Genomic DNA, 27,973 nt, shown 5'->3' with positions numbered 1-27,973 from the left:
TATTTGAACAGTATCAGTGGCTGTAATTATGTAATTACATCTCACATAATGTCAGAATAATAAGGCAAAAACTGTGAGTGCCCCAGTTCAAGTCTGTAAACCTGCTGCAGCTGATCTGTGGTCAACAGAAGGAGGAGGAGGAGCTTATGCTTGTGGGCGGGGCCGTTCTGTGCTCTGATTGGCTGATGCATCTTTCCTTACTAAACTCCCAGACGCTCCAGAGCTCAGACAGCAGAGGAGACTGGAGCTGATGCAGATCACACAAGCATATTCAGCAGTTCAGAGTTTTACTGAGAGAATCCACGGTGTCTTTGAACTGTTGTTCCTGTAAAGCTGAACCATGAGCCTTGGACCGGGTCCAAGGGACGGACTGGATTCACTTTAACCCATCTGGGCTGACTGGACACAGTTCAGAGACAGGAGAAGGTTTTCCATCTGGATCCGTGGACTGAGGTCAGTGTGCTTTAACACTGTGAACTGGACTGAGGTGAGTGTGCTTTAACACTGTGAACTAGACTGAGGTCAGTGTGCTTTAACACTGTGAACTGGACTGAGGTGAGTGTGCTTTAACACTGTGAACTGGACTGAGGTGAGTGTGCTTTAACACTGTGAACTAGACTGAGGTGAGTCTGCTTTAACACTGTGAACTAGACTGAGGTCAGTGTGCTTTAACACTGTGAACTGGACTGAGGTCAGTGTGCTTTAACACTGTGAACTGGACTGAGGTGAGTCTGCTTTAACACTGTGAACTGGACTGAGGTGAGTCTGCTTTAACACTGTTCTGAGGTTTGACCCAAACATCCTGAACTGCAACTATCAATGATTTTTGTTATTGATTCTTTGACTGGATAGGTAGAGTTTTTACCTTAGGAATTGTTCCTGCTTTTACAGTGGTGTATTTATTTCTTTTCTTAATATTGTAATTGTTTTTACCTTGTTGATGATCTTTTATATAATTACATCATTGCAAAATATTGTAGATAATATATATAGTTTAATATATGTATATAATTGTTAAAAAAAATTACATTATAATTGAATAATGTTTTTAATTCATTCGAGTTGATTCATACATTTTTTTTCGCTCTCTCCAAATTGCTGATAACGACATTTTTTTTTCACTGAGAGGAGAGCACACTAATGCAACATTTGTAGTGAATTCCCATTTCTCCAAACTTGACTTTAAATTGTCTCAACTTGAGTTTCTGATGAAGAAAATGCACCATTCCAGTAGTGACAAGTGACAGGGTTAGGGTTAAGGTTAATCTAACCCGAACCCTAGGTTTAACCTAACCCGAACCCTAACTCTGACCCTGGGGTTAACCTGACCCTAACTCTAACCCTAACCCTGGGGTGCTCGTCATAGCTGTCGCTTTCATGTCATCTTTCCTAAATTTCACCCTCTTGAGTGCCTGAATATGAAGGGTTTTGTCGTCTGAATCTACGGTGAACTATTTTTAAACCCTGCAGTCTTCTGTTTAAGAGGATTGGGGTCTCTTATCTGAGACAGTGAGAGATCAGTGAAGGTAATCCTGACTGGCCTATTCTCCATGGATTCCTCTACATTGACTTCTCAGTTTTATTATGTTTATTCTGTAGTATAAACCAGTCTAGATCAGACCAGTATAATAAAGGATTCCCATTATGGATCACCAGCTTTTTCAGAACTACAGTTTAACAATAAAACAATGTGACAAAATACTCTTTTAGTTTGTAAAACTGAAAATGTACAGGACTTTAGGCTTCATGTTTATACGTGGACATGAATAATCCAGGATACGGTGGTGATGAAGGTCTGGAGTTGGTCCCTGAGCCCCTTCAGTGGCAGCCCACTGATACTAATGTGTGCTAATGCTAATGCTAATGCTAAGTACTGTGAGTGTTAGGATGAGTAAAATGTAGAGTTTATGGAACCACTGTGATTTCTTACGTGTACAGCTATCAGTTACACTGAACAAAAATACAAAAGCAACATTTGTTTTTGCTCCCATGTTTCATGAGCTGAACTCAAAGATCTAAGACTTTTTCTACGTTCACAAAAGGCCTATTTCTCTCAAATACTGTTCACAAATCTGTCTAAATCTGTGTTAGTGAGCACTCATCCTTTGCTGAGATAATGCATCCACCACACTGGTGTGTCATATCGACATGCTGATTAGACAGCAGGTTACTGCACAGATGTGCCTCAGCTGCACACAGGAACAGGACTGGGTCTGCCATGGAAGGGTTAGGTAGAGGCAGGGCTGGACGGGGAAGTGGCCCACTCTCCAGGGGGTGTGGATGGGGTGGCAGTGGTCAGCTGAAAAAAATGTCATGTCCCATAAAACATTGATATTATTTAAGTTTATGTCACACAAATCAGCCCACAACAAAATAATGACAGTGTATGTTTGACACACAAACCCTCAGCTGTACACGTGTAATTCTAACAGATGTGAACAGAACACCACGTTCTCCCAAAAGCCATAATATTCGACCAAAACATAATTATGTCTGTGGAAAACCTTTGCATTTATGCATGTACACATTATTGAAAGGACACATCCTTGCACCTAAGGTCTGGGTTATAACAAATGTTTAATATTTTTAATGTTAGTATTTATAAGATGAATAAGTCACACAATAATAAATAATACACAAAACAATAATAATACACATAATAATATGTACCCAACTGATGGCTGCAATTGGCAGAGACAGCCCAAACGCCAAGTGAGAGGGGCTGTGACACACCCACACAGACCACAGTGATCTGGACTGTCACTGGTGGAACTAGCCCATAAAACACTGGAAACCAGATTAAAGGCCAGCCTAACTGTGCCAGTACTCACCTTTGGTGTGGGCCGCTGGTCACAACCTTGTCTAGGTATTGGCAACAGCAGTTTGTTTTTTGTCCTGTCACCGGCCGAATCGGCCCACTGACCCAGTGGCCCACTGGGAAAACTCCTGGTACTCCCAGTGGCCAGTCCGCCCCTCTTGTGTCCTGCCTCCCTGTACACTAAACAGGTCCAGAGGATGGTTTCATCAGTTCTTAATGACTTCCATCCTTTACCAGGTGAATTTCAGCTCCTTTCCTCTGGACGGAGGTTCTTAGTCCAAAGGTGCAGGACACAGTGTTTATAAAAACAGCTTTGTTCCTGTCACTGTCACTGAGCTCAAGAAGAAATAGTGACATTACACTTTATTAGCTTATTTTAGTTATTTATCCTATTTCTTTGCTCTATTTATTATTATTGTGACTTCAAATTTTAAAATTTTGTTCTTATCCTGGTTTTTATCCCAGACTGTTTTAATCTTCTTTGGGTTTTTATTGTGTTTTATTGCATCTTGTTTTTATTTATTTGATCTTATTTATTTCTTTTACTCATCCATGCTGCTATACTGATGAATGGTGGAACTCTGAGCTCTTTTTGTCCTGTCTGTAAGCTCGATCAAGTACCTGTCTAACATGTTCAGTATAGGTCTTGCTGTAATGCCAAAGCAATCACCTCGACTGCAAAACAAATCTACCCCTGGGTACAAATAAAGTAACTTTGAACCTTAAACCTTGAACCTTGAACCTTGAACCCCTGGGTAGAGGTCAGGAGAGTGGTCCACTGGGATAGAACACAGCATGGACTGGTACTTGTATCTTAGTGAGGAACAAATTCAGTTTTACATCTAAGACTGAGGAGTTCATGAACGCACTTACTGAGGAGTAACCATATGGAGTCCCTGAACACACCATCATGTCCAAACCACAAACCCATTTAAGACGACATATGAGCAGACAGAGCCTCAGTGAGTCTTCATTTTAAAAGTGCAGATGTTAAAGTAAACTATGAAGCAATAGTGTTGAAAGGACGAGTAAAACCAGACTAATGATACACAATAAAAACAGGATTTACGCCAATATTATTGTCATGTTTGGTGCAGATAGAGACGGTAACAACAGGATTATAAGTCGTTAAAGTCAACTACATCAACCAATCAGAGGTGTGTCGTGTTGGAACACCTGACTGTTGTTCGTTATGGTTTTATATAGTTTTCTGTATGTTGCAAAAATGGTTCATTGAACATGTTTGTTCATTTTATTGTGACACCAGATTGTTTTGTAAATAGTTATATATATTTTTACTAAAAAGCACCTGCATCTTCAAATAAATAGTTACACATAATTTTATTTGCCAAATTTATAATAATTTTTTCAAAGTTTTTGATTTATATGTTCAGTCTATGTTATAAAATGGTTCATTCAACATGTTTTTGGTGGAAAAACACTAAAGAATCTAACTTTTTTGGACTCAGATTTCACTTTTTTTGTGTTTTTTTTTTTTTTTTTGGTTCAGTATGTTAATACAACATGTCAATTGAAAACAATAACTGTAAAGTCACAGGGGAGGTTGTGCTGAAAAAATGTTAAATCAGACAAGTCAAGGTAAACAGTTTTTTAATGAGAAATAAAAAGGTGAAATCAAAAGTGTTCGGAAACAACCAAAGTATAGTCAGACTCCCAAGTAGGGATGTAACGATTACCGAAGTAACGATAAACGGCGGTAAAATTGCCAACGGTTACTATTACCATTTAAATTCTAATTATCATGATAACCATGTTTGATTACCACACTTTTAGGGGAAAAAACGCCTATGTAAAGATCTGCTTTTATGTCAAATATTTGAGAATAGTTTTAATTTATTACAATTTTGATTTTATATACCTAATATTTGGAACCAATATGCACTTTTAAAGTCTTTGAAAAGATTCGTGAAGCATCTGTGTATTATTTATGCAATAAAGTATATAAATTTTTCAAATTGGATTTTATATATTTTTTGTGTTTTCTGGCCTTTTATGTTGATACTAAGTGAAAAAAAAAAAAATAGACAGATGATATAAATGAAGTCGTGCTGAAAAAAAAGATACCAACCATGGGTATAGTAAACATTTGTTTATATAGTATAAAAAGGCAAAATCAAAAGGACTGAAAAACGGACAAAATAGGGTCAGACCACGAAGGGGTTAATACTTGAATGTTTCTGCCAACACAAAGTGCATTGTGCTGATTATTTTATTTATTTATTTATTTATTTATTTAATTAATACATCTTGGTTAAATTATTTCAGTGTGTGTATAAGTACTTTTTGAACATTTTGAGCACAATTTCAATAATACCGCGATTATAATGATAACCGTGATAATTTTGGTCACAATAACTGCGATATGAAATTTTCATATCGTTACATCCCTACTCCCAAGGGTTAAAACCTTTAACCTTCACTACTTGGCCAAAAAGTGCCTCATGCACAGTCTTGCGTTAGACCACGTTTAGCTAATAATAATGGATATGGAATAATGGTATTCATTCACCATGGCACTGTTTAGGCGATGCAAAACTTATGGAATATCACAGTAAACAATATTAATTTCTGCCGATTTCCGCTGATTAATTTCCGATTTTTCTCCAAGATCTTGTATTGATGATGGTGTGTGTGTGTGTGTGTGTGTGTGTGTGTAGTCTTCTCTTGCACAGCTCATAGATTCTCCATGGAGATAACGCTCTGTAAAAGTGGTGTCATTGTCATCTTGGTACACGCCCCCACCATCTGGGAGGAAAAACTGGGTTGATGGGAAAACCTGATTATTCAGGAAGTCAGTTGACCTAATTTTTTGAGAACATTATATTGCCAATTGCCCCAGATCACAACCCCCCCCCCCCCCCCAGGCCTATACAGTATACAGTATAGACTAGGTGGGATGGGTAATCACTTGGTCCACCCCCTGGAGAAGTGATGGTTGTTGAAGAAATGAAAAACTAGTGACGGCATCAGCTGGAGTTAAACCACTGGATGTCAGCACAAACATATTAGTCCCAGCAGTAATCATTAAAGGACGGTCTGAACGATTTGTTTTACTAAATCCAGATGTTACTTTTTTAGCTGATTCTGATATAGACTGGTCTGATATAAACTGGTCCAATATAAACTGGTTACGATATAAACTGGTCTGATGTAGACTGGTCTGATATAAACTGGTCCGATATAGACTGTTCCGATATAAACTGGTCCAATATAGACTGGTCTGATATAAACTGGTCCGATATAGACTGGTCTGATATAAACTAGTTACAATATAAACTGGTCTGATGTAGACTGGTCTGATATAAACTGATTCAATAAAGACTGGTCTGATATAAACTGGTCTGATATAGACTGGTCTGATATAGACAGGTCTGATATAAACTGGTCCAATATCGACCAGTCTGATATAAACTAGTCCAATATAGACTGGTCTGATATACACTAGTCCGATATAAACTGTTTACGATACAAATTGGTCCCATATAGACTGGTCCAATATAGACCAGTCTGATATAAACTGGTCCAATATGGACCTGGGTAATTTAGGTGGAAATGCACCAGGGTTTTTCACAGTTGTGGATAATGCTCAAAGTTCCTGCAGTGGAAAAGGCCTCAGTACTCATTGTTCCTGTGTTTTTTCTTCTCCACTTTCAGGACAACATGCCTCAAACGCCACCGTTCACAGAGCAGCTGGGACCCAGTGGGTACCAGAACTCATACCAGACCACAGAGGACAGCCGTGCAGGCCTCTGTTATCAGGACAACAACCTGGTGTCTGGGTCCCTGGAGGCCCTCATCCAGCACTTGGTCCCTACTGTCGAATATTTTCCAGATGTGAGTGTCTTTTATTTAGATTCTTTTCGTTCTGTTTGAGAAGCGGTGGTATGTGGAGACTCACAAGGTCTTCTGCTTTTTAGTCGTCCTTCTATTCAAGGTTGAATTGGTTCTGCTTTTGTTCTAATACATCTGTTTCCCCTTCAGAGGACATATATATTCACCTTCCTGCTCAGTTCTCGTCTGTTCATCCATCCATATGAACTCATGTCCAGAGTGTGTTACCTGTGCATGGAGCAGCAGCGACTCAGTGATGCCCACACAGATGAGGTTGGAGAGCTAAAAGATCTTCCATCTCTGTTTTGCAAACCCACAGTTTTAATTGTATTTATTATTTGCTCTATTACAGCTAAATATCTGAACAATCCATGATTCAGTATTGTAATAATATATGTTTAATTAACATTTTTAGACACAAGTCAGGAATCTTGCTCCCAGAATGGTGCAGCTGCTGACAGAGTGGACAGAAACGTTCCCTTACGACTTCAAAGATGAGAGGATGATGTGTAGTCTGAAACAGCTGACTCAGCGACTGGCCAACGGAGACCAGGTCAGCGCTCACACTGTACAACAATGGGTCCCTTCTTTTGGTTTTGTTTTTTTGGTACTGTTTTTGTCAAACCAGTTTGGTCACATGTAGGTATTCCCAAGGGAGTAGGCTTGATTTGGACATTGGTGGGGACACTAAAGTGCTCCAAGGCAGCACTCCTGAAAGTTGATGTTTTTTTTGCATTTGCAATCATAATTCCATGTCATGTAGAGCTGATCAAACAAACAAACAATCATAGTCAGAAAAAAAAATTCAGTAATTGACATGTTTATAATGTATATCTGAATATTTAAAGAGAATACAAGAATTTAATGCATTCTGCAAAGTTATTCTCATGATTAACATATCCATTATTATTTAACCTCACCTGTGAATTTCCAGCCTCTCCTCCTCTACCTCCTCCTCCCTCTCTACTGTCTGTCTCCTGACATAAATATGCTGATGCATGACATATGAACAGATTCTGGATACAGTGATCATACAGTTTGATGGTACAGTTATTGCCTGAGCAAAAAAGGCTTTTACTTTCTATTATTACATGTAATTTATTCCCCAAAAATATGGATAAAATCACATCTAGAATCACATTTAGAATCTGAGGTTCTATTGTATTTTCCCCACAAACTGTCTTTGTGTTTTTGAACCAGTTGCTCTTCCATAGAAATACATGAAAATAATAAGTAAAATAACTTTTAAAAAGTGTGTCTGTGTGGTATTAAATAGTGTCTTTTATTCAATATCTGTGTTGAGCCTCTACAGTTCTGTACCCTTGAAGTAACTTACACTTTGACTCCTAAAGAAGTGTCTTCTGTCCAGTTTTCTTTTCTTTGACGTCCTTTACATCCTAATTACTGAGCACACATGCAGGGGCGCACACACTCGCAAACAGACACATGTACAAATGTACATGTAAATGACATCACTGATATTCAAATCCGTTTAACTGACATGACCCAGGCAGAACAAATGCCAAACATACTGACAACTTGCGTTAGCGGTCCAACTAGCAGGTTCTGTTTACAAGTAGATGGAGTGACAGCAGGGACACCATATCACGTGTGCGTTAGCAAAACCAAAGAGTCAATCGGAGAGTGATATCTACGTTAGAGGCAGGACTTCAAGCAGAGACTGACTGTTAATCCTTTGTGTGCCATAATCATTGACTAAACACTACAGATAGACTAGTGGCTGGATACTGGTAGGAACATGTCCCTGGCGTTCCTACACAGTTCTACGCCCCTGGGTGTTCCAGTTTGGTATTAATGGTAGGCAAACTGTTTTAACTAGTGGTGACTGTAAAAAGTGCTAGTTTTAGTTTGTGCAAAATGTTGTAACAGAGAGACGTGGAGTTTGAAGACATTTAGCTCAGTGCAGAGATAGAGAACAGGACATTGTTGGCATGTGCTAGTTTTTTCAAATTTAATTACTTATTTTTAATTTTTGAAAAGTTTTGAAACAAGTGAAAATGTAGGAGGAGCTTGCTAATACCCCCGCCCACTCACACAACACATTGCCCCTCCTTCTCACTGATACCCCGCCTACCCAGAGATTCATTTGGAGTTTTAACTTTCAATCTTTTCAGAAACTTTTTAAAAATCTGTTAAAAAAATAAATCAAATATTGAGAGAAAGGCAAAAACCCTAACCCTAACCCTAACCCTGACCCTAACTCCTAACCTAACCCTGATGCCGACCCTAACCCCTAACCTAATCCTAACCACGACAGCCTCTTAACCTTGTCACAGAACTAACAGCCCCTTTCCTCTGCTCTTCTGCTTTTATGGAACTGGCAGGAAGACTGTTGTGTAACATAATGAGTAACAGTACAGACCAAAGGGACAGTGTCTGAGTGAATAAATCATGGATGTGTCATATCTTGAGGGTTGTTTTGTACTGTGGGCTTGCATCCTCTTACAATAAATTCCACCTACGTGTAGTCTACATGCAATTCTCCTATGTGTTTTTGTCACAGAAATGTTTTTAGGTTAGTGATTTTCCTCAACCATTAGATCTGTCCTTGTTGGAGGTACTGTAGAGATGCCTCAGGGCAGTGTGTTAGTGCCTCAGCCCATTGTAATCATACTCATGTCTTTAAGGTTATTACACCAATGCTGTAGCTCAGTTGCTATACTTGTGCTTAGTTTTGTCAGTAGTTTCACAGTAAAACAAACCTTCTCTTTCTCCTGCATTGACTCTTCCCACCAGCAGGTTTACAGGAAAGCGGTGGTCCAGATGAGTCAGGGTCTGCTCAGGAGGTTGACGGTGCTCAGCCAGTATGAGGAGGCGCTTTCCAAGATCAATGCCACAGCAGCAGAGCAGCTAACAGCTGTGAAGGTCAAACCCCAAGTGACAATCCACAAAGACCTGTTGTCCATCTGTAGTGACCCCTTCACTGTCGCCCAGCAGCTCACGCACATAGAACTGGTGAGAAAAATTCAGAAATTGTACTAATTTAGATCCATGGTCCTGTTTTTGATCGTACATCTGACACGTCTTTGGAAAGATTATGTATCCATTATCATTTTTCTTTGTTAGGGACACTCCCCCAATTACAGATGACAATGATTATTGATCAAAACAACTCTATACATAAACCAGCTTTAATCCACATGGCCCAGAATCATTTATTAAATCATTGTTAGTTTGTGATTGTTTTTTTTTTCTTTTCAGGAGAGACTGGGTTACATTGGACCGGAAGAATTTGTCCAGGCCTTCGTCCAAATGGACCCTCTGGACAATGATACGGTAACATTTGCATAATTTTTAGATCCAGAATACTTTATTCCCAGAGGAAATAATTGTGTGTTACAGTTGCTCCCGGCGAGTAAAAGAAAAAGTAATAGGAAAGAAATAATGCACAATATTAAATTCCTGTTCTCATTGTGTGTCTATCAGTGATGTGAAGTTCATGTCCGCTGAGTCACATCTACAACTAGAAAAGCACTTGGAGAGCGCAGACTGGCACCAAGGCAGATCAATGCCCCCCCCCCCGATCACCACCAAAATTGAATCATTTGTTCCTTGTGCCAGTATCAATATTTCCTGAAATTTTCATCCAAATCCATCCATAACTTTTTGAGTTATCTTGCACACGGACAGACAGACAGACAAACCAACGCTGGCAAAAACATAACCTCCTTGGCGGAGCTAAATATATGAACCCAAAACATAGAACATAATGATGGACACACAACCACAATTAACCGATAAACTAAGGTTTATTGAAACAATAGAAAACTGAATCAAACCAAAACCAAGACCAAATGTCTCCATACAAGGATCTAAATGTGTCCTGTAAACCTGTTCCAGGTTTACAGGACACATTTAGGACACACAAACTCTAACCCCCTAACCCTAAACCCTAAGGGCCTGGTTACATAGACTCTGACGTTAAGGCTCAGGTGGACTGACAGGAACCAACAGGAAAATTTAAAATAAAACTGGATATAACAGTATCCGATTCACCATTTGATCGGCAATAGTTAACAGGTTATGTTTCATATCTCGTATCAGCATTATTTACACATAGATATGTGACACATATTTAATTTAAGGTCAAAATTTAATTGTCAAATGATGTTGGATATGTAGTCCTCCATTTTGAGATTAAAGCAAGAAGGAAAAATAAACCAATCACTGCACTAGTCTTGTATCAAGTACAACCTGTGTGCTCAGTAGCATCTCTGCCATGAGGCAGGAGTACTAGCTGAACCACCAAGGCCAGAGCCAGAACCACAACCATGGAGCCACTATGAGATCCATCTATGCAGGGCAAGGGTCCCTGGGCAGGGGCGATGAAGCCCCACCCCTTCACCCAGCAAGAGGCGATGACTCTATCATTCATTGTATCATTTCACTCCTGGCAGGATTCAAACCCCTGACCTTCGGTACTGAGCTATCCAGTCTCTCTCTCTCTGGGATTTTAATATTTTGCAAAATATAGTGGGGTTTTTTTTGTCCAGAAACAAATCCCCAGTAATAGAAGCATATCCCAAGGTCATGCAGTCATCTTTAGGGTTAGCTGCAGTGTGTGAGATGTGATTTGTGTCCATCTGATGTGTTTTATGTCAGTCAGTCTAGTTGCTAAGTTTACATAACACTGACTGGCCTCGAGACAGGTCAGAGTGAGGGCAAGTGATATTGTAGACTGTAGGAACACACACACACCCTCACACACACACACACACACACACACACACACACACACACACACACACACACACACAGATTTGTGACGGTTTCTTTAGATCATCCTAGTGTGTGGAGTGGATTAGATGGGTGTGTTCATCTCCTAAAGGATTAGTTTGTGATTGTGTGTCTGGCATTTGGCTGCAAGGCCGTTACAGTCATTGTTGTAAATAAAGGGGTGGGGCTAAGGCCGCCTTTGTAAGTCAGGATAGGCCTCGTATTCCAACAAACCCCCTTGGGAAAGACAGGAATAACTGTGTAAAATCTACACCGGCCGGACACACCATATGAAGAAATGTAGTGGAAATCCAAAGGAATGTGTGGAATTGGATCAAGAGGAATACACAAAGGAGAATCCTGCATAATGACAAGAAAAGAGCAACACAGCATGTACAAGACTGCCATATAAACAAGACTGAAGTTTCATACTCATTAAGGAGCAGAGCTGCAGCTACTGATGGTTTTTGCAATAAAAAATACAAATTTATTGATTATTTTCTTCGATTTGATTTAATGATTATTTGAATCAGTAAAAATATGAAACAGATTTGAAAATGACAAAACTTCTGTCCTTTATTAGACAGACAAACAACTCCAATGACATCTATAAACAATCTGTCAGGTCAGTTTTCAACACATTTGGATCCAACTTAAACCAACTGAACATGGAACAAACATCCAACTGAAACAAAGCCAATTAATGTTTAGTAAAAATAAGGAAATGAAGCTTTGATTCAGGAAAATTGTAATAGGATAATTTTTTCAATTGATTCAAGTCAATGAATAGAACTGTTGATCTGCTAAAGAGCTTAATTTCATGTGGTTTGCATGACAGCTGCCTAGAACATCTTGTGTTTTTCTGTGTTGTAGAGTTGCGTCAGGGTTCATCAGAGGACCAACACCCTGGAGGCCTACGTTGAATGGTTCAACAGACTGAGTTATCTGGTGGCGACAGAGATCTGCATGGTGAGTCTATAGATCAGGGACACTCAAATACAAATCTTATGGGACCATAAAGAAATTTTTCAATGAGTCAAAGGTCCATTTATTGAGGTGGGCCAAGCCACATGCCACAACACTGTAATATTCAAAACAACAAAAATACATACAAAAATAAAGTGCAATTTCTATTTTGACATAAATTCAAATAAATACTTGAATCAAAGAAAACCCCAACAATGAATCCAAGAATACATATCAGGAATAAGGTTAAAGAACACTTAAAAAAATTATATATATGAACACAAAGATCCACAAATAACGTGAATGAAGCATCTCAGGAATTTGGTTAAAGTATATTTTATCAGCTGTCTTGATCATGGTAATTATGATAATAACCATTTTCTACTAAACCCTTTTCTTATCCAGTGGTGTTGAGCAGTAGTAAATGTTTTCAATTTTGTCCACAGTCTGTGAAGAAGAAACAACGGGTACGCGTCATTGAATTCTTCATCGACGTGGCACGTGAATGCTTCAACATCGGCAACTTCAATTCCCTCATGGCCATCATTTGTGAGTTGTTACTTGTTTTTGGTACAATATGCATTTTGTCATTTTGTGGTAATCTTGCTGGATTAGAAACCATCTGACACTCACATGGAACTGTAGGATTCGCCTTAAACTCTATCTGATTAAGCCTAAAATGTCACTGATTAATGAGTAAATGTCAAAAGTAAAAGATAACTTCAATCCCTCAATGGAGATCATATTTTTAAAAGGCAGCCTCAGTTGAACCCGTCTTAACTTCACTTCTTCCCTGTGTGTTCCACTTTTAAACAGAGAGTTTTTTCTTTAGATGAGCAGTAAATTCAGTCAGCATAGAAAATGCAATTTGTTGTTCAGACACAAATTTGTACAGTGGAAACTTCCCACTGCAGCTGTAACATCTTGTGACTTCCCAGTTCATTTCCATCTTATATAATGCACTTCAGTCTAATGACATCATGAGGCACTGGAATAGCCCATGCATGTCATTGCCCTCAGAGAAGGAAAACACTCACACTGTTCCCTGGAGATGACCCAAGATTCATGTAGTTGTACAAACAAACAAATACAGTCCCAAAGCATTTTGGGTACTTGAAAGATTACAATAAATGATACATTTCTAATGGCAATGACGGTGATGTTCGGCTGTAGGATTCTGAGCAAGTTGGAACTTTATTCTTTTTCAGAAAAGGACAAATGGATGAGGTCTATATGGTTGACTTAGAAGATTAATTACAAATATTCTGTAAAAGCGGGACCAGCTGAGCAGAGATTTTTGTAAAAAAAAAAAAAAAAAACTCTAGTGGGACTGGTGTCTTTCCATTATGAAGTGTTCTTATGGCATTAGTTGTTTCTTCATTGGTACTGGGTCCACCCTAAACCTGTCATTAAGTACTTGATTATCACATGTGCAGCTGTTTGGATGTTTGTGATCAGCTGTCCCATTACCTGGGCTGAGATGGACGATTCCATGACAAATGCCCACATGACAAATGCCCACAACCTTAATGAAAAAAGAGACAAATGCCCTCACTTTGTAGTATGGCATTATTCCAATGGGGGAACTATATGAAGCATGCAAATACTAACCCCTAACCCTTAACCCTAACCCATAATTCTTAACCCCTAACCCTTAACCCTTAACCCCTAACCCTAACCCTAACCCATAACCCGTAACCCGTAACCCCTAACAATGTATATAATTTTGTTACTTTTGTTGCTAATAAAATATTATGAAATAAAGTTGTGGGCATTTGTCTCTTTTTTCATTAAGGTTGTGGGCATATGTCTTGTGGGCATATGTCTGCGCACTGAGATGGACTGGTCACTGACCCTGTGCAGCAGACACCAGTCTAAGATGTAGGAGTGTAACGGTACAGACGTGCATTGTGGGAAGTGGAGTTCCATGCAGCCGCATTATGACCGCAGCGCAACAAACACAGAAACGGCTTCATTGGCTGTTGCTACTGCAGCTGCGCAGAGCTCCGCTACCACAATGCACATTGCAACAAATTTCCAAAAATGCCCAAGTGACCTACCGGCTCTGTTTGTAAACGAATGGATTGTTTATGGTGGAGTACACCTCGAAATTGTTCACCATGAGGGAAGAGATTCAGGTGCGTAATCACGGAAAGATTCTTAGGCTATGACTGGGGTTTTACAGAGTTGGTGAAAAATTGGTGACGAAAGTCGTACGCAGCTTTAAGGTGAGTGTTTGCGTTCTTCACATCGGCTACATGTATTCATTCGGTACACCTCTGTGTTGTATTGAAGGCCCCGAACCGAAACACTTTGGTACAATCGAGTACACCGCTACACTCCTAATAAGATGACATATTATCACCCAGTACTGGGTCACGTCTCTAGGACAGTGGTGGAGTGGAAAGGTTACGACTGAACAAACAACGCCAACACGTACTTTAACTCAATCTGTCTCACTGACTGATACTGGTTTACTCATACTGATTGGGGGGGCAGCTGTCCCTAAAGTCACAGGAGTCTTTGTGAGTAAATAAATCTACGGCTAAAATTTGCTTAGAGGTCTTATTTCTGTCTTTGTGCATAAGAAATCAATCTAAGTGAATCCCCAAAGGAACTTTGTGTTGGTAAATGCAAGTTATGCAAATTTACAGGATTTCACTTCTGTTGCAACATGTTGATGGTCGTATGAACTATGTTTTCAGGTTAAAAATGTCCAATTTCATCACATTTAATGCTATATTTTCATGTCACAAATGGCCAAGTTATATTTTAACTGAATTTACCTGAAAAACAAATATTCTATTCTTTTAGATTCCCCAGTTTTTCTTACAAGATTCTCTCCTACATATCACATGTTTTATTTTTACAGGTTCAATATGGAGTATGGTGCTGATCCATCCTGCTTATGTTACACCAATACATACATTAAGAATGTCACACGTCACTTTTTAAATCAACAGTTTTCTAATAATAAGCATTTTTATACAGAAATAACAATTCTATATTGTTATTTACTCTTTAGTATGATGATAAACTATACAATAAATAATTCTGATCCTAGTTTTTGCACAGGGATCATTTGTGGAAACGGTGACATGGCTGCCGAGCATCAGTATGATGGGATCTGTAACAACCATGTCACATCCGTCCACTGTCACATTTTGTGTTTTTGTGTCAGCTGTTATTGTTTTAGATCCACAATACTAACATTTATGAATAAGAGGAGAATTAGCAATAGTAAGTCTATAAGTTTATTACTAATAAAGTACTGGTACTGATCAGAGCATCATGGGTAATGTCACGTCCGTCCACCAGCAAAAGTTTTCACATACACGTGCTATTCAAAATCCAATATTTCTGAAAATATAGCTTCCACTGTCAAATAATATCAGTAGTCTGTGCACAAATGTGTTAGCATTATTTCAACACAGTTCTATGCATTTCTTACAACTTTTTTTTTTTTTTTTTAAACAAAAATGGCCACTCATTTGACCCCCTAAGTCAATTTTAGCCGTCTATTTAACCAGCAGGACTCTTCTGTCAGTCACACATCGCCTTGGTTACAGTTTGGGTTTTATATGACACCACCATGGGGCTGATTTCAATCAAAGTGTCTCTTGAAAAATTTGGGAAGAGAATGAGTGTAGTTTATGTTGAGTTTTATACTTGTATTCGTGGTTGTGATCTGTGGTGGTTCTGCTGCCTGAACAGGGTGAACATATGGAAGCAGAGAACTGAAGCATGTGTGAAGTGCATTGTTCCTGTGTCCTTCTGCTTCACTGCATCAGTACAAACCTCATAAAGAACAGACTCTTGGTGAAGGGGGTTGGGCAGTGTCTGAATGAAGACATGTCCCTGTTTGGTCTGGTTCCACTCTCATTGTGTACTTTATGTGTCCATCTCACAGCTGGCATGAACATGAGTCCTGTGTCTCGACTCAAGAAGACCTGGAGCAAAGTCAAGATGGCCAAGTACGACATCTTAGAAGTAAGTTTGTGAAATCTGTAAAAACTGATGCTGTTCTGCTGATTTCAGGATTTGTGGATGTAACACCTTTAACATCTCCCATCAGTTAGAAAATCCAGAAAAATGAACCTGAATCCCCCCAGTGGGTTTCGAGTCACCTGGTAAATGTTAAAAAGAATGCATTTCAAATGTTTTCAATTCTAAGAAAAATAACGGGTTTTTCTACTTAACACTGATTGATTGTTTATTTTATTTCAAATATAACATTAAAACCAAAACAACAAGAAAATTTAATGTAAAAAAAAAGAAAAGAAAACATATTTGAAAAGGAGTGGGATGAAGTTTAGCTTATATACTCCTGCCCCTTTTACCCCATCCTCCTATCTACCCTGAATTCCCATGTCAGATCCATAAATAACTCACCAAATCCTACATACAAACACAAACACAAAAATGCCACACACATCAAAAATAGACTCTACCCATTTCACAACATTACACATCACAATAAACTCAGTCCCTTTCATAACAATAATACATATATCAGAAACAAAAATAAACTCAAACATCTTCACTTTTCGACATTCTCTCATTTTTGAGTAGTTTTATCCATGTTTATCTGAGACTTTATATTAGTGTTTCTGTTTGTAAAAATAATGAATAACTGTTGTAGGTAGGGATGGGAATCGAGAACCCAGTAGCTCAATTCCTTGGAATCGTTTGCCTGCCTGCTTAACGATTCTGCTTATCGATTCCGCCTTTGTTGCACATGCGTGATGACGTCACACATTTGCTGCATTGTTTTGGTCAGGATGTAGCCAACATGGCGGTGAGGCAGAAACGGTCTAAACAGACGACACCAGGTCCACTGGTAACAGTTGCAAAGTTTCCATGTCTTCAAAAGGGTGGAATCCCTCCAATCTGCTCAAACATTTGTCCACAGCATGTGATTCATTTACAGGAATATCACATACTTAGCGGCGCTTGTGAATCTAGTGGCAGAGTGAACGCCGGGCCGTCATCCGGGCCCAGTTCTGGTTCTGGTGCGGGCAGCAAACATTGTACCCCCTCAAATACAAGTTTCCGAAGATAGGGAAAAGAAAATGAGGTGCACAACAACGGAAGTCGACCTGAGCTGAGTCAAACCGGTTCCACGTAGTGGACATGCAGCAATAGAGGAATTATTAAGTTTCACTTTCACTGCAACCCCCCCCAACCTGGCCTGCCGTCATCTGTTATTATTATTTGTACATGCTGTATATGGTATATTTTCTTTGCAGAGATGGAAATATAAAGGACAGTTAATGCAAACACACCCGTTTGTTCTCTTTTATTCCCTCACCCAATGAGAATCAATAAGGAATCAGATCGATAAGCAAAATCGATAATGGAATCAGAATCATTAAATTCTTATCGATTCCCATCGCTAGTTGTAGATGTGTGTTCTTAGTGCTTCTCTCAGTAAAGTGTAATGAGTGAAATGGACATTTGTTGGAAAATCTTATAAAAATTAACATTTGGAGAGAATTTAACGGATGCTTCCATAAGTGTGTGATTACAGTGAGTCAGTCTAAGACTCACTGTTAGATCCAAAAGGTTCAAAGACTCTGTTGCAGGTTCTTTTCAATTTTTGTTTTTTTTTCTCAGGTTATTCACATCTTTTTTGTTTGGTTAGTTTGTAAAATGTAAATGTTTTCATAATTTAATGAGATTTTTTGCATATAAAAAATTTGGAGTTGTCATTATTTATAGGCTATTATGATATTATTTGACTGGTCCAGCCCACTGGAGATAAAATTGGGCTGAACGTGGCCCCTGAAAGAAAATGAGTTTGACACTCCTGGTTTAGGCCAAAAGTCTATGTTGGGTTTTTATTAAAGAAGGCATATGTTCTTTTAAGGGTGTGCTGCTTTAGTGCAAACCAATATATAAGTGATTTTTCTAATTTAGTGGGGTTTTTTTTCCCCTTTTTTGTCTTTATAGCACCAGATGGATCCTTCAAACAACTTCTACAACTACAGAACAGCACTGAAAGGAGCAACACAGAGGTCGATCACCGCCAACAGCAACAGAGAGAAAGTAAGACCTGCACTGTAATATATTATGTAATGTGTGATAATATTTTTCTGAGTAGTAAAAACATAGAGACTATATTTAGATTTAGAATTGGCCTAGATTAACAGGTTTGGTGTAAGGGTCAAATCAGTCCCAGTCCAATTTGACGTCATTTTTCAAGGTTGGTGATGACGGCCTGATCACAATCCAGGGTACCAGAAAGGGTGCACATGTAGATAAAAAATAATAATGCTCTATCAAAAAATCAGACAGGCCATTTTATTTGTCTGATAGTTCTCTTTTAAAGTCCCAAAATATTTTTGTATTATGGTGTCTACTAAAAATTTCACAGGCTTGTACCCCTGTCAAATCAGAAATTATTGGGTGCACGGACACGCCAGCCTAATAGCCTCCATATTTAATGCCTACAAAGATATACAAATGTTTCAGCACTCAGGATTATCATGCATTGTTTATTGCATAGATGTCGTGTCCAAAGCATGTGTGCTGAAAAATTCCATATATTGACAGAAACAATAAAATTAGACCCACATATTCTGAATATGGTGTACAGACACTACTTGGTGTACGGACTCTACAAGACTGGAATGGAAATCTGGCTTACCACATGGTGGCATCTGTGTTAGATCTGTAACTAAGTCTTCCTGGTACAGGAGGAAATAAACATTTGTGAACAAGTTATAACAATATATCTATAAGGCATATACACCATATTATTGATGGAAGGATATTGGTGTACGGATACTACATGAATTTTGGTGAACAACGCACCATTGAAAACATGCAGTTTGACGTAAACATCCGTTTGACACATTGTTACCAAATTTTCTGAAGCCAGGGAGCAGACCAAAATCTGTCTAGTTGTGCATATTTAGTCATAATAATACTGAAATAACAGGTTCCCATTCTATTATTACAATTAAAGGGCTGTAAAAGAAGGGTTTTCAGAACAAAATGGTTGATTGTCTTAATACTGAAAATAAGAATTGATAATCAAACAGCTGTTCAACAAAAATGATATATCAGTTTTTATCTGATTTTCTTCAAATTTGGAGGATTGCAAGATCTAGTAATAAGGTGGCCAAAGAAACATTTTGGGAATGGTTTTGGGGGGATCTTTTTGCAATACTGATTAATAACTGATACAAATATACTTGTACACCTTGATTGTGATCAGGCTGTGAGTGTTTTATAGCAGCATAAACACAAAAGTTACAAGTTTAAAACATGTTAACTTTGGTTGACATTTATGACGTTGTGCAGTATTTACATCAAGTGAATAACAGAGTTTATGGAGTCTTGACCAGTATGTCAGAGATGATAACGTTGGCCTTTAGGTTAGTCTGGGTTATGGTTAGGTGTGAGTTTAACTTTTCTGACCAGTTTCCAGCTTCAGTAAACAACGTGTTTACTGATGCATGTGGCTCTTCCTCTCTGAACTCATTACTGTTGATTATGTTTCCATCAAGAGCCAAGTCATGTGGGCTTTGCAGAGGTTGTGTAACAGGGTATCTGAAGTTCAGTGTGAAGAGGGTGTTGGTTTCCTCCTCCTCAAACATGCAGTGAAAAGCATACATGAAAGCAGAGGAAATAAACAAGGACGTGTTCCAGATCACATAGTGTTCTCTGCTGCGTCTGGATGTTCCCGCCTGAACCCTCCTTAAAGTGTTGGCATATTTGTGTGTGTGTGTGTGTGTGTGTGTGTGTGTGTGTATTTTATGGAACAGAACATACTGTTGGTTTTTGAGGAGAGATCCCACTCGGACAAAAGGTCAGGGTCATGAAATGGAAAGTTCCCAAGAAGTCTGGTATGTTCTTACTGCTGTGACGTCTGTGCTTGAGGGTCAGGTGGGGTGGGGTGGGGGTTATAAGGTCTAGGCAGAAACAGAATAAAGTGCAAGAAAAAAGTGTACATGCATAAAGATAGTACAAAAAACAAACAATATAAAATACAAAATGATAATAGTAATAAAAAAACTATGCAGACTATAAACATATAGTCTGTATAGTGGAACTGCCATCACTTGCAGCTGCTCACACGGTGCCATCTCCACTTTTTCAGTTGATTTACATACGACTCATGGAGTTATGAACACAGACACATCCAAGAACAACAATGAAAAGTATGTGCATAACACGCTGTGGAGTGACTTTGTGGAACAATCTAGAACAGGAGATAAAGGAAAGTATAAAGATAAATGTATTTAAAAAGAGGTATAAAGAATTGTTTCTAAATAGGTATAGGGAACATGAAGGATGAAAATAGTATTGTTGCAAAGTTCAGGTGTGGTTTCTTGCAATTAAGAGAGAGTAATTTGAATTTCAGAGATTTTGATATGTGTGAGTGGATTAGAGTGGGGGCAGATGTGAAGTCTAAATGAATTGGGAGTGTGGGTGTGAAATTATGGAATGGACCTTATGATGCATTAAAGTTATCCACTCCTTTGGCGAAGTTTAAAAAAAAAAAAAAGGAGTACTTTAGGTTTAAATTATTCAGAAATATTGAATTGAAATGGTAGATGTGTTTTTGTTGTTGACTTTTTTTTTTTTTGTTATTATGGTGTAAATGCTCAATGCTGTACACATGTAAGTTGACGTAAGCAGTGTATTAGTTGAAAAGGATAGGCAAAAAATAAGCTTTTGCTTCTAGCCTATTCCTTTTTTGGTTTTTATGTTAATTACAATTGATGTACTGAGTACAATGATTGATGTAAAACCAAAAATAAATTCATTCATTCATTCAGTCATTCATTCATTTACCTTCAATAATGACTTTGACAATAATTAGGCTGCCTCAGACCAATCCACTCCAGTTTTCCTGAATAGAAGTGTCGTTTCCTTAATTTCTCTGCTGTTAAACATTGGTTCCACTGTTGTGTTTCACACGGACACTTATCATGACACCACACATGACACCACATGACACCAGAATCAACACACAGTTGTATGTTCGTTCCATGTTCAGTTGGTATAAGTTAGTCAGTTGGATCCAAATGTGTTGAAGACTGACCTGACAGGTTGTTTATAGATGTCATTGGACTGGTTTGGTGTTGATTATATCAGTAGATAATTTTATACTTTTATACTGTTGTTGTTGTTGTTGTTGTAATTTCTACATACAATACAAACAAAAAGTTAAGGATATCTCTTTTTTTTTTCCATTTTTTGGTCATTTTTGCCATTTGTAAATAAAACTATGTCTGGTCATTTAAAAAAATGTGTTTCAATTCCATTCACACACAAAAATGTAAAAAGCGCTATGCAAGAATCTCTAGTGAAAAAAATTGCCCCAAAATTAAAAATATCCTTAACTTTTTGTTTGTAGTGTAGATATTTTAATAATATATTTTTGCTTTTGTACTTTTTGTGGTTGTTGCTACTGGTTCTGGAATAAAGGACAAGTTGTTAGTCCTTCTTAGGTGGTTGTTAGGGTTAGGGTTAGGCCCAGAGGAGTCTTTGTGAGTCTGGTGCAAGGTTATTATCGCTGACGAAAACTAATGAAATGACGAAAATTAGAATTGTAAAAACATTTTCGTTAACTGAAATAAATAAAAACTATAATTAAAAGAAAAAAATGATAACTAACTGAAATTGTGTTGTGTGTTTACAAAACTAACTAAAACGTATAAAAATTATGGATAAAATTCCCTTCGTTTTCATCTTTGTCAACGTCAGAATATACCAAATCAATTTATTTCCCTCAAGCAATTTTAGCTGCTGGCACCATATGATATTTAGCGGTCCGTCACTTGTGGTCACTTGTGGTTTCCAGTTGTCTTCTGGTCCCCACTCTACCTGGAAACATGGAGACTAAAGTTGGGAGAAAGCAGCAGAGTCCTGTCTGGGATTTATTTGAATACGACGGAGAAGAAGAGAAAAGATATAAAGAAACTAAAACTAAACTAAAACTAAGCATTTGGAAAATAACAAAAACTAATAAAAACTAGCAAACCTGCTCTAAAAACTAATTAAAACTAACTGAATTAGAGAAAAAAAGTCTAAACTAAATAAAACTAAACTATAATGAAAAATCCAAAACTATTAGAACCTTGGACTGGTGGTGTGTAATTTGACTGGTCTGTAGCGCCACCTGGAGGCTGTGGATGTGAGGGGTCTGTGTCCTATTGAGGCAGTGGGATGTGGATATTTCAGGTGATCCTTTATGCTTTAGGGCTCAGTTTTTCTGTCGTCCACTGTGGACGTCCACAGTGGACTGACACAAGGCAGCACCAGCTTTTCCTCAGGCCTGGGGTGGATGCTCCACCAGAGGTCAGAGGTCAGCAGAGAAGTGGGTGAACTCTGTTTGGGTCTTTTATATTTTCTCAGTTCTATTCCATTTTTTTCTGTTGTCTCACAGATCGTCATCCCCTTCTTCAGCTTACTCATAAAAGACATCTACTTCCTGAACCAGGGCTGTGTCAACAGGCTGCAGAATGGACACGTCAACTTCAAGGTAAACTGAACTGTAAAAAAAAAAAAAATCCAAGATAGAAAAGGAAAAAAAACACATAGTATAAGATGTTGTTATGGAAACTCTGATGGTTCTATTCAGACAACATGACACTTCATTTGTTACTTTTTATTTGAATTCACAAACAGATGAATCCACATTGAAACGTGTGAAGTTTATAGTTGTATCTGTGGAAAATGAAACTATCAGTGTTTTATGTGGCCTGTGGTCCAGTTCCTCTGAACCACTATTTAAGGGTTCGTTCTGTCCTGGGATTCACTGATGCACATTATATTGTAGAGCAGGGGTGTCAAACTCATCTTAGTTCAGGGGCCACATTCAGCCCAATTTGATCTCAAGTGGGCCGCACCAGTAACATGATAACAGTGAAAAAAGTAAAATTATATTATGATCAGGTTTACTTCTACAAAGTTTCCTTAAAAATCTAATAACATGAACAACTTGAATTGTCTTAAGAAAACAAGTGCAATTTTAACAGTATTATGGCACTGTTTATCAGTTCATCATTTACACATGTACATTACAACTTACATTACAATCGCACAAAACATTTATTAACAGGCAGAATATTGGTAAAATTGCATTTACTTTTCTTAGGACAGTTTCGTTTGTTCATATTTGTTCGGGTTATTCACATTTTTTGTAAAAGCGCAGTTTGGTAATGTAAACATTTTCATGTAATTTTACTTTTTTACTCCAAAAAATCAAAGAGAAAATTTGGGGTTGTCATTATTTATAGGTTATTATGATAATATTTTACTGGTTCTGACCCACTTGAAATCTAATTGGACTGTATGTGTCTGTATGTGGAACCTGAACTAAAATGGTTTTAACACCATTGATTGTTAATATCTTCTGTGTAATTTTTGCTTTACACAAATTCATCCCACTGGCCAGATTGGACCCTTTGGCGGGCCGGATTTGGCCCCAGGGCCGCATGTTTGACACCTGTGTTGTAGAGTTTGTCTGTTGAAGCAGAGTTTCACTAATTCCATCTCAGACTCACATCTGCAGTCTTTATAGTATCTCACTTCCATTCTGTCACATGTCATACCTAATGTTGGTACAGAATAAAAATGACTTATATCGTCTTATTTTCTTTGGTTTCAGAAATTCTGGGAACTCGCCAAACAAGTGAGTGAGTTCATGACCTGGAAAAAAGTTGAGTGTCCATTTGAGAAGGATCGTAGGATCCTTCAGTACGTCCTGACGGCGCCGGTGTTCACTGAGGATGGTAGGTAGAGCGGTGAATGAAGGATGAAGGAATCAGGCATTTACTGATTTACTGTAACTGTTGACATGGCACCCTTTGGTTTCTGAATTATTCTCAATGTTGTGCCAGAGGTCAGAGGTGAGTTAATGCTAAACACGTACTGACTGATGTGCAAGCGTTCGTAAGAAACTATGAAATCAGTCTTTTCATGTAAAGTTTTACACCCAAATCTGGGCTTGGTGCGAAATGTCTTTTAGTTTTTGTTTTGTCGATATAATCTTTCCTAAGCAAATTAATACATTTATTATCTCAGAGGGCAAAACGGTGGTGCAGTGGTTAGCACTCGTACCTCACAGCAAGAAGGTCCTGGGTTCAGTTCTGACACCAGTTGATGGGGGTGGGACCTTTGTGTGTAGAGTTTGCATGTTCTCCACGTGGCAAGGTTATTATCATTAACGAAATGACGAAAACTAGAATTGTAATAACATTTTCGTTAACTGAAATAAATAAAACTATAATTACAAGAAAAAAAACGATAACTGACTATAATTGTATTGTGTGCTTACAAAACTAACTAAAACGTATAAAAATTCCGGATAAAATTCCCTTCGTTCTCATCTTTGTCAATGTCGGATTGATATAAAATCGATTTATTTCCCTCAAGCGATTTTAGCTGCTGGCACCATATGATATTTAACGGTCCGTCACTTTTCGTCACCCATCGTTTAGTTGTCTTCTGGTCCCCACTCTACCTGGAAACGTGGAGACTAAAGTTGGGAGAAAGCAGCAGAGTCCTGTCTGGGATTTATTTGAATACGACGGTTGAAGAAGATAAAAGATATAAAGAAACTAAAACTAAACTAAAACTAAGCATTTAGAAAATAACAAAAACTAATAAAAACTAGCAAACCTGCTCTAAAAACTAATTAAAACTAACTGAATTAGAGGGAAAAAAAAGTCAAAACTAAATAAAACTAAACTATAATGAAAAATCTAAAACTATTATAACCTTGCCATGTGGGTTCTCTCTGGGTACTCTGGCTCCTCCCACCATCCAAACACATGCGCTGATAGGTTAATCAGTTAATCTAAATTGCCCATATGTGTAAATGGTGAGAGTGACTGTTTGTCTCTATATGTCAGACCTGTGACGAACTGGTCACATGTCCAGGGTGTACCCCGCCTTCGCCCATAAGTAGCTGAGATAGGCTCCAAGCGACCCCCATGACCCTAGTGAGGATAAAGCGGGCTCAGAAAATGAATGAATGAACTCAGAATGAAGAAATTAGTCAATTTTCATTCAGTTCAGTTTTATTTATAAAGCACTAATCATGGTACAGATTTATCTCAAAGCACTTGACAAACTCAGAGCACAGCATTTTAAAAAAATATTGTCCTGAGAAAAACCCAACAAACCTCCAAGAACAAGCCCAAGGGGACAGTGGGATCATTTACAGTCCAAACAAAAATATCCAACAGAATTGTTCTTGGAGTGAGTGAAAAGAGGACAGAAAGAAAAGAGAGAGAGAGAGAGAAAGAGAGAGAGAGCAACAAATGACACTGGACGACACAGTCAGACAGACCCTAACCCTGACCCGTAGAGATTTTGTCATTAAAACAGGATAAAAATCTTTCACACATAAATAGTGATGTCACAATACCAGGAGTATTACTTGGATTAATAACTGCTAAAAATAATAATTGGATAAAAGAATACAGACTTAGATTATAATGTTTGTGTTAAAGCTTCAAAGTTTAAAAGGGTAAGTGATAGTCAACATATAGACATTTTCTGCCTTTTTGTCCTCGTCTCTTCTGTTGTTTGTTGTTTGTGTTGGTCCTGGCCTCATTTGCGTCACAATGAGCGTCCGTGTGAAACAGTAGAGAAATTAAGGAAATGTGTAATCAGTTAATTGTTTTTAATCAGCTTGAGTCACTTAATCATTTCAGCTCTTGTACATATTTGTGTGTGTGTGTTTGTGTGTGTGTGTAAATTGCATTCTCATTTTTCCTGCTTTTCTTTTTGTAGATTTGTATCTGGCATCATATGACAGTGAAGGTCCTGAGAACAACATGGAGAAGGACAGATGGAGGACTCTGAGGTTTGTACGAACCCTTCAACTCACATCCCGGGGGGGGTTTAGGGGGGGTCCCTTCTATCGTGCCTGTCACCTTTGACCCCACAGATCCAGAAGGATGTGGGTCACATACTGATACCGACCTGTATGTTATTGAATAAATGAGCGTTCATTACATCCTTTTTGTTATTGTTTACTTTGTGTATTCATTTGTGTTGCCTTGAAGGATTTCTGTATCCATGTACACTACCAGTCAAAAGTTTTAGGACACCCCAATTTTTCCAGAATGTCATTGAAAATGATGCAGTTTAAGTCTTAGTGTACTCTGAAATTAAAGCATAAAACAAATAAACAATTGAAGTTAAAAAAGAAATCATGGAATCAATTTAGAAACCAAAATGTATTCCAAATGTTGGACTCATCACAGTGTCCACCTTTGGCAGATACAACAGTTGAACACACTTGTGCCATTCTTCCGACAATGGAAATCAAATATTCTTCAGAAAGTTCTTCCCAACTGTGTTGCAGAAGTTCCCATAAATGTGTTGCACTTGTAGGTGTCTTTGCTTTCACTCTTCTGTCCAGTTCATCCCAAACCAGCTCTCAGTTACACCAGAACATGAATGTTTTTTTTATTCATATTTGTTGTGGATCTAGAACTTTGGTGGAGTTTAATCCAGCTTTATTGTGTCAGACAAACTGCTTCTAAAATACAGAATGACGTCCGTTTACTCTGGTTTCTACCTCAGATAGTGTTTTTGTTCTACATTATTTGCAGTGTGTTTTGAAGGTTCTTTAAGGTTTTGGTGTCAGATGCATTTGTGAGAGGATCTGAGTGTTTTCTGGATCTGTTCTGTGGTATTTACAGGTTTTCCTCTGGTCTGTCTCCACAGATCCACTCTTCTAACTCCAGCGTAAACCAGCTGATGCTCTTGTACGAACTGAAGAATCCCAAGTTTGAGGAGAAATAATCATCTGTGCTTTACTGAGGAGGACTTCTGGAGTTCCTTCACTCACATTTCTCTGTCTTTTCCTGACCTTCCTGGTCTTGGTGCTGTATATTTCAGAACAGATATTTTTGTATTTTTTAAAAGAAAAATGTCAGATTTTCCTACAAAACCATTTAATACATTTTTAAACTGAAGCCATCAGTCAGCTGCTGGTTGGTTAACAGAACACAAACCCTCTGGTGCTTCTGGTCCCTCTGGTTCCTCTGTTTCCTTTGGTTCCTCTGGTCCTTGTGGTCCCTCTAGTTCCTCTGGTCTTTCTGGTTCCTCTAGTTCCTCTGGTCCCTCTGTTTCCTTTGGTTCCTCTGGTTCCTTTGGTTCCTCTGGTTCCTTTGGTTCCTCTGGTCCTTGTGGTCCCTCTAGTTCCTCTGGTCTTTCTGGTTCCTCTAGTTCCTCTGGTCCCTCTGGTTCCTCCAGTTCCTCTGGTTCCTCTGGTCCCTCTGGTTCCTCTGGTCCTTGTGGTTCCTCTGGTTCCTCCAGTCCTTGTGGTTCGTCTGGTTCCTCTGGTCCTTGTGGTTTCTCTGGTCCCTCTGGTTCCTCCAGTCCTTGTGGTTCGTCTGGTTCCTCTGGTCCTTGTGGTTTCTCTGGTCCCTCTGGTTCCTTATTAACTTCATAAAGAACTCCAACCTCAACACTCCTGTTGAAATGATGAAGCTGTCACTACCCCCCCCCCCCCAAAGGGGAGGTCAGGGGTATTGTTTTTGGTTCAGTTTGTTTCTTTGTTTGTTTGTTTAACACTTTAGCAGCAAAACTATTAGTTGAATTCAGAACAAATTGGGTTTATAA

General features: G+C 38.4%; 1 protein-coding gene across 5 annotated transcripts; it reads left to right on the top strand.

Moving 5' to 3' along the window:
* Window positions 1–237: 237 nt before the first annotated feature.
* On the top strand, window positions 238–27,973 carry LOC115426305 (ras-GEF domain-containing family member 1B-A). Of its 5 annotated transcripts, none has more exons than XM_030144339.1 (14): window positions 238–453; window positions 6,494–6,673; window positions 6,821–6,943; window positions 7,086–7,223; window positions 9,431–9,646; window positions 9,893–9,967; window positions 12,281–12,376; window positions 12,820–12,922; window positions 16,284–16,363; window positions 18,326–18,421; window positions 22,776–22,871; window positions 24,000–24,123; window positions 26,132–26,204; window positions 27,074–27,973. In XM_030144339.1, exons 2-14 carry the CDS (start codon window positions 6,500–6,502, stop codon window positions 27,096–27,098), a joined length of 1,419 nt encoding a protein of 472 aa, XP_030000199.1. In that variant the 5' UTR covers window positions 238–453; window positions 6,494–6,499; the 3' UTR covers window positions 27,099–27,973. The 5 variants fall into 5 exon arrangements, with proteins under 5 accessions (XP_030000199.1, XP_030000200.1, XP_030000195.1 ...); XM_030144340.1 differs by having other exon boundaries at window positions 9,428–9,646; window positions 12,290–12,376; XM_030144335.1 differs by having other exon boundaries at window positions 9,428–9,646.

This window comes from Sphaeramia orbicularis, chromosome 9 (assembly GCF_902148855.1).
Source record: "Sphaeramia orbicularis chromosome 9, fSphaOr1.1, whole genome shotgun sequence".
NCBI classification, from domain to species: domain Eukaryota; kingdom Metazoa; phylum Chordata; class Actinopteri; order Kurtiformes; family Apogonidae; genus Sphaeramia; species Sphaeramia orbicularis.
This window is presented reverse-complemented; position numbering and strand designations above follow the sequence as displayed.

What these genes read in the sequence shown, in the direction of transcription:
- LOC115426305 (XM_030144335.1), top strand. Translation starts at nt 6,500, where the DNA reads ATGCCTCAAACGCCACCGTTCACAGAGCAGCTGGGACCCAGTGGGTAC. An exon ending in GACTGGCCAACGGAGACCAG is followed by an intron (nt 7,224 to 9,427) that starts GTCAGCGCTCAC and finishes TCTTCCCACCAG; the next exon opens with CAGGTTTACAGGAAAGCGGT. An exon ending in GCCGGTGTTCACTGAGGATG is followed by an intron (nt 24,124 to 26,131) that starts GTAGGTAGAGCG and finishes TTCTTTTTGTAG; the next exon opens with ATTTGTATCTGGCATCATAT.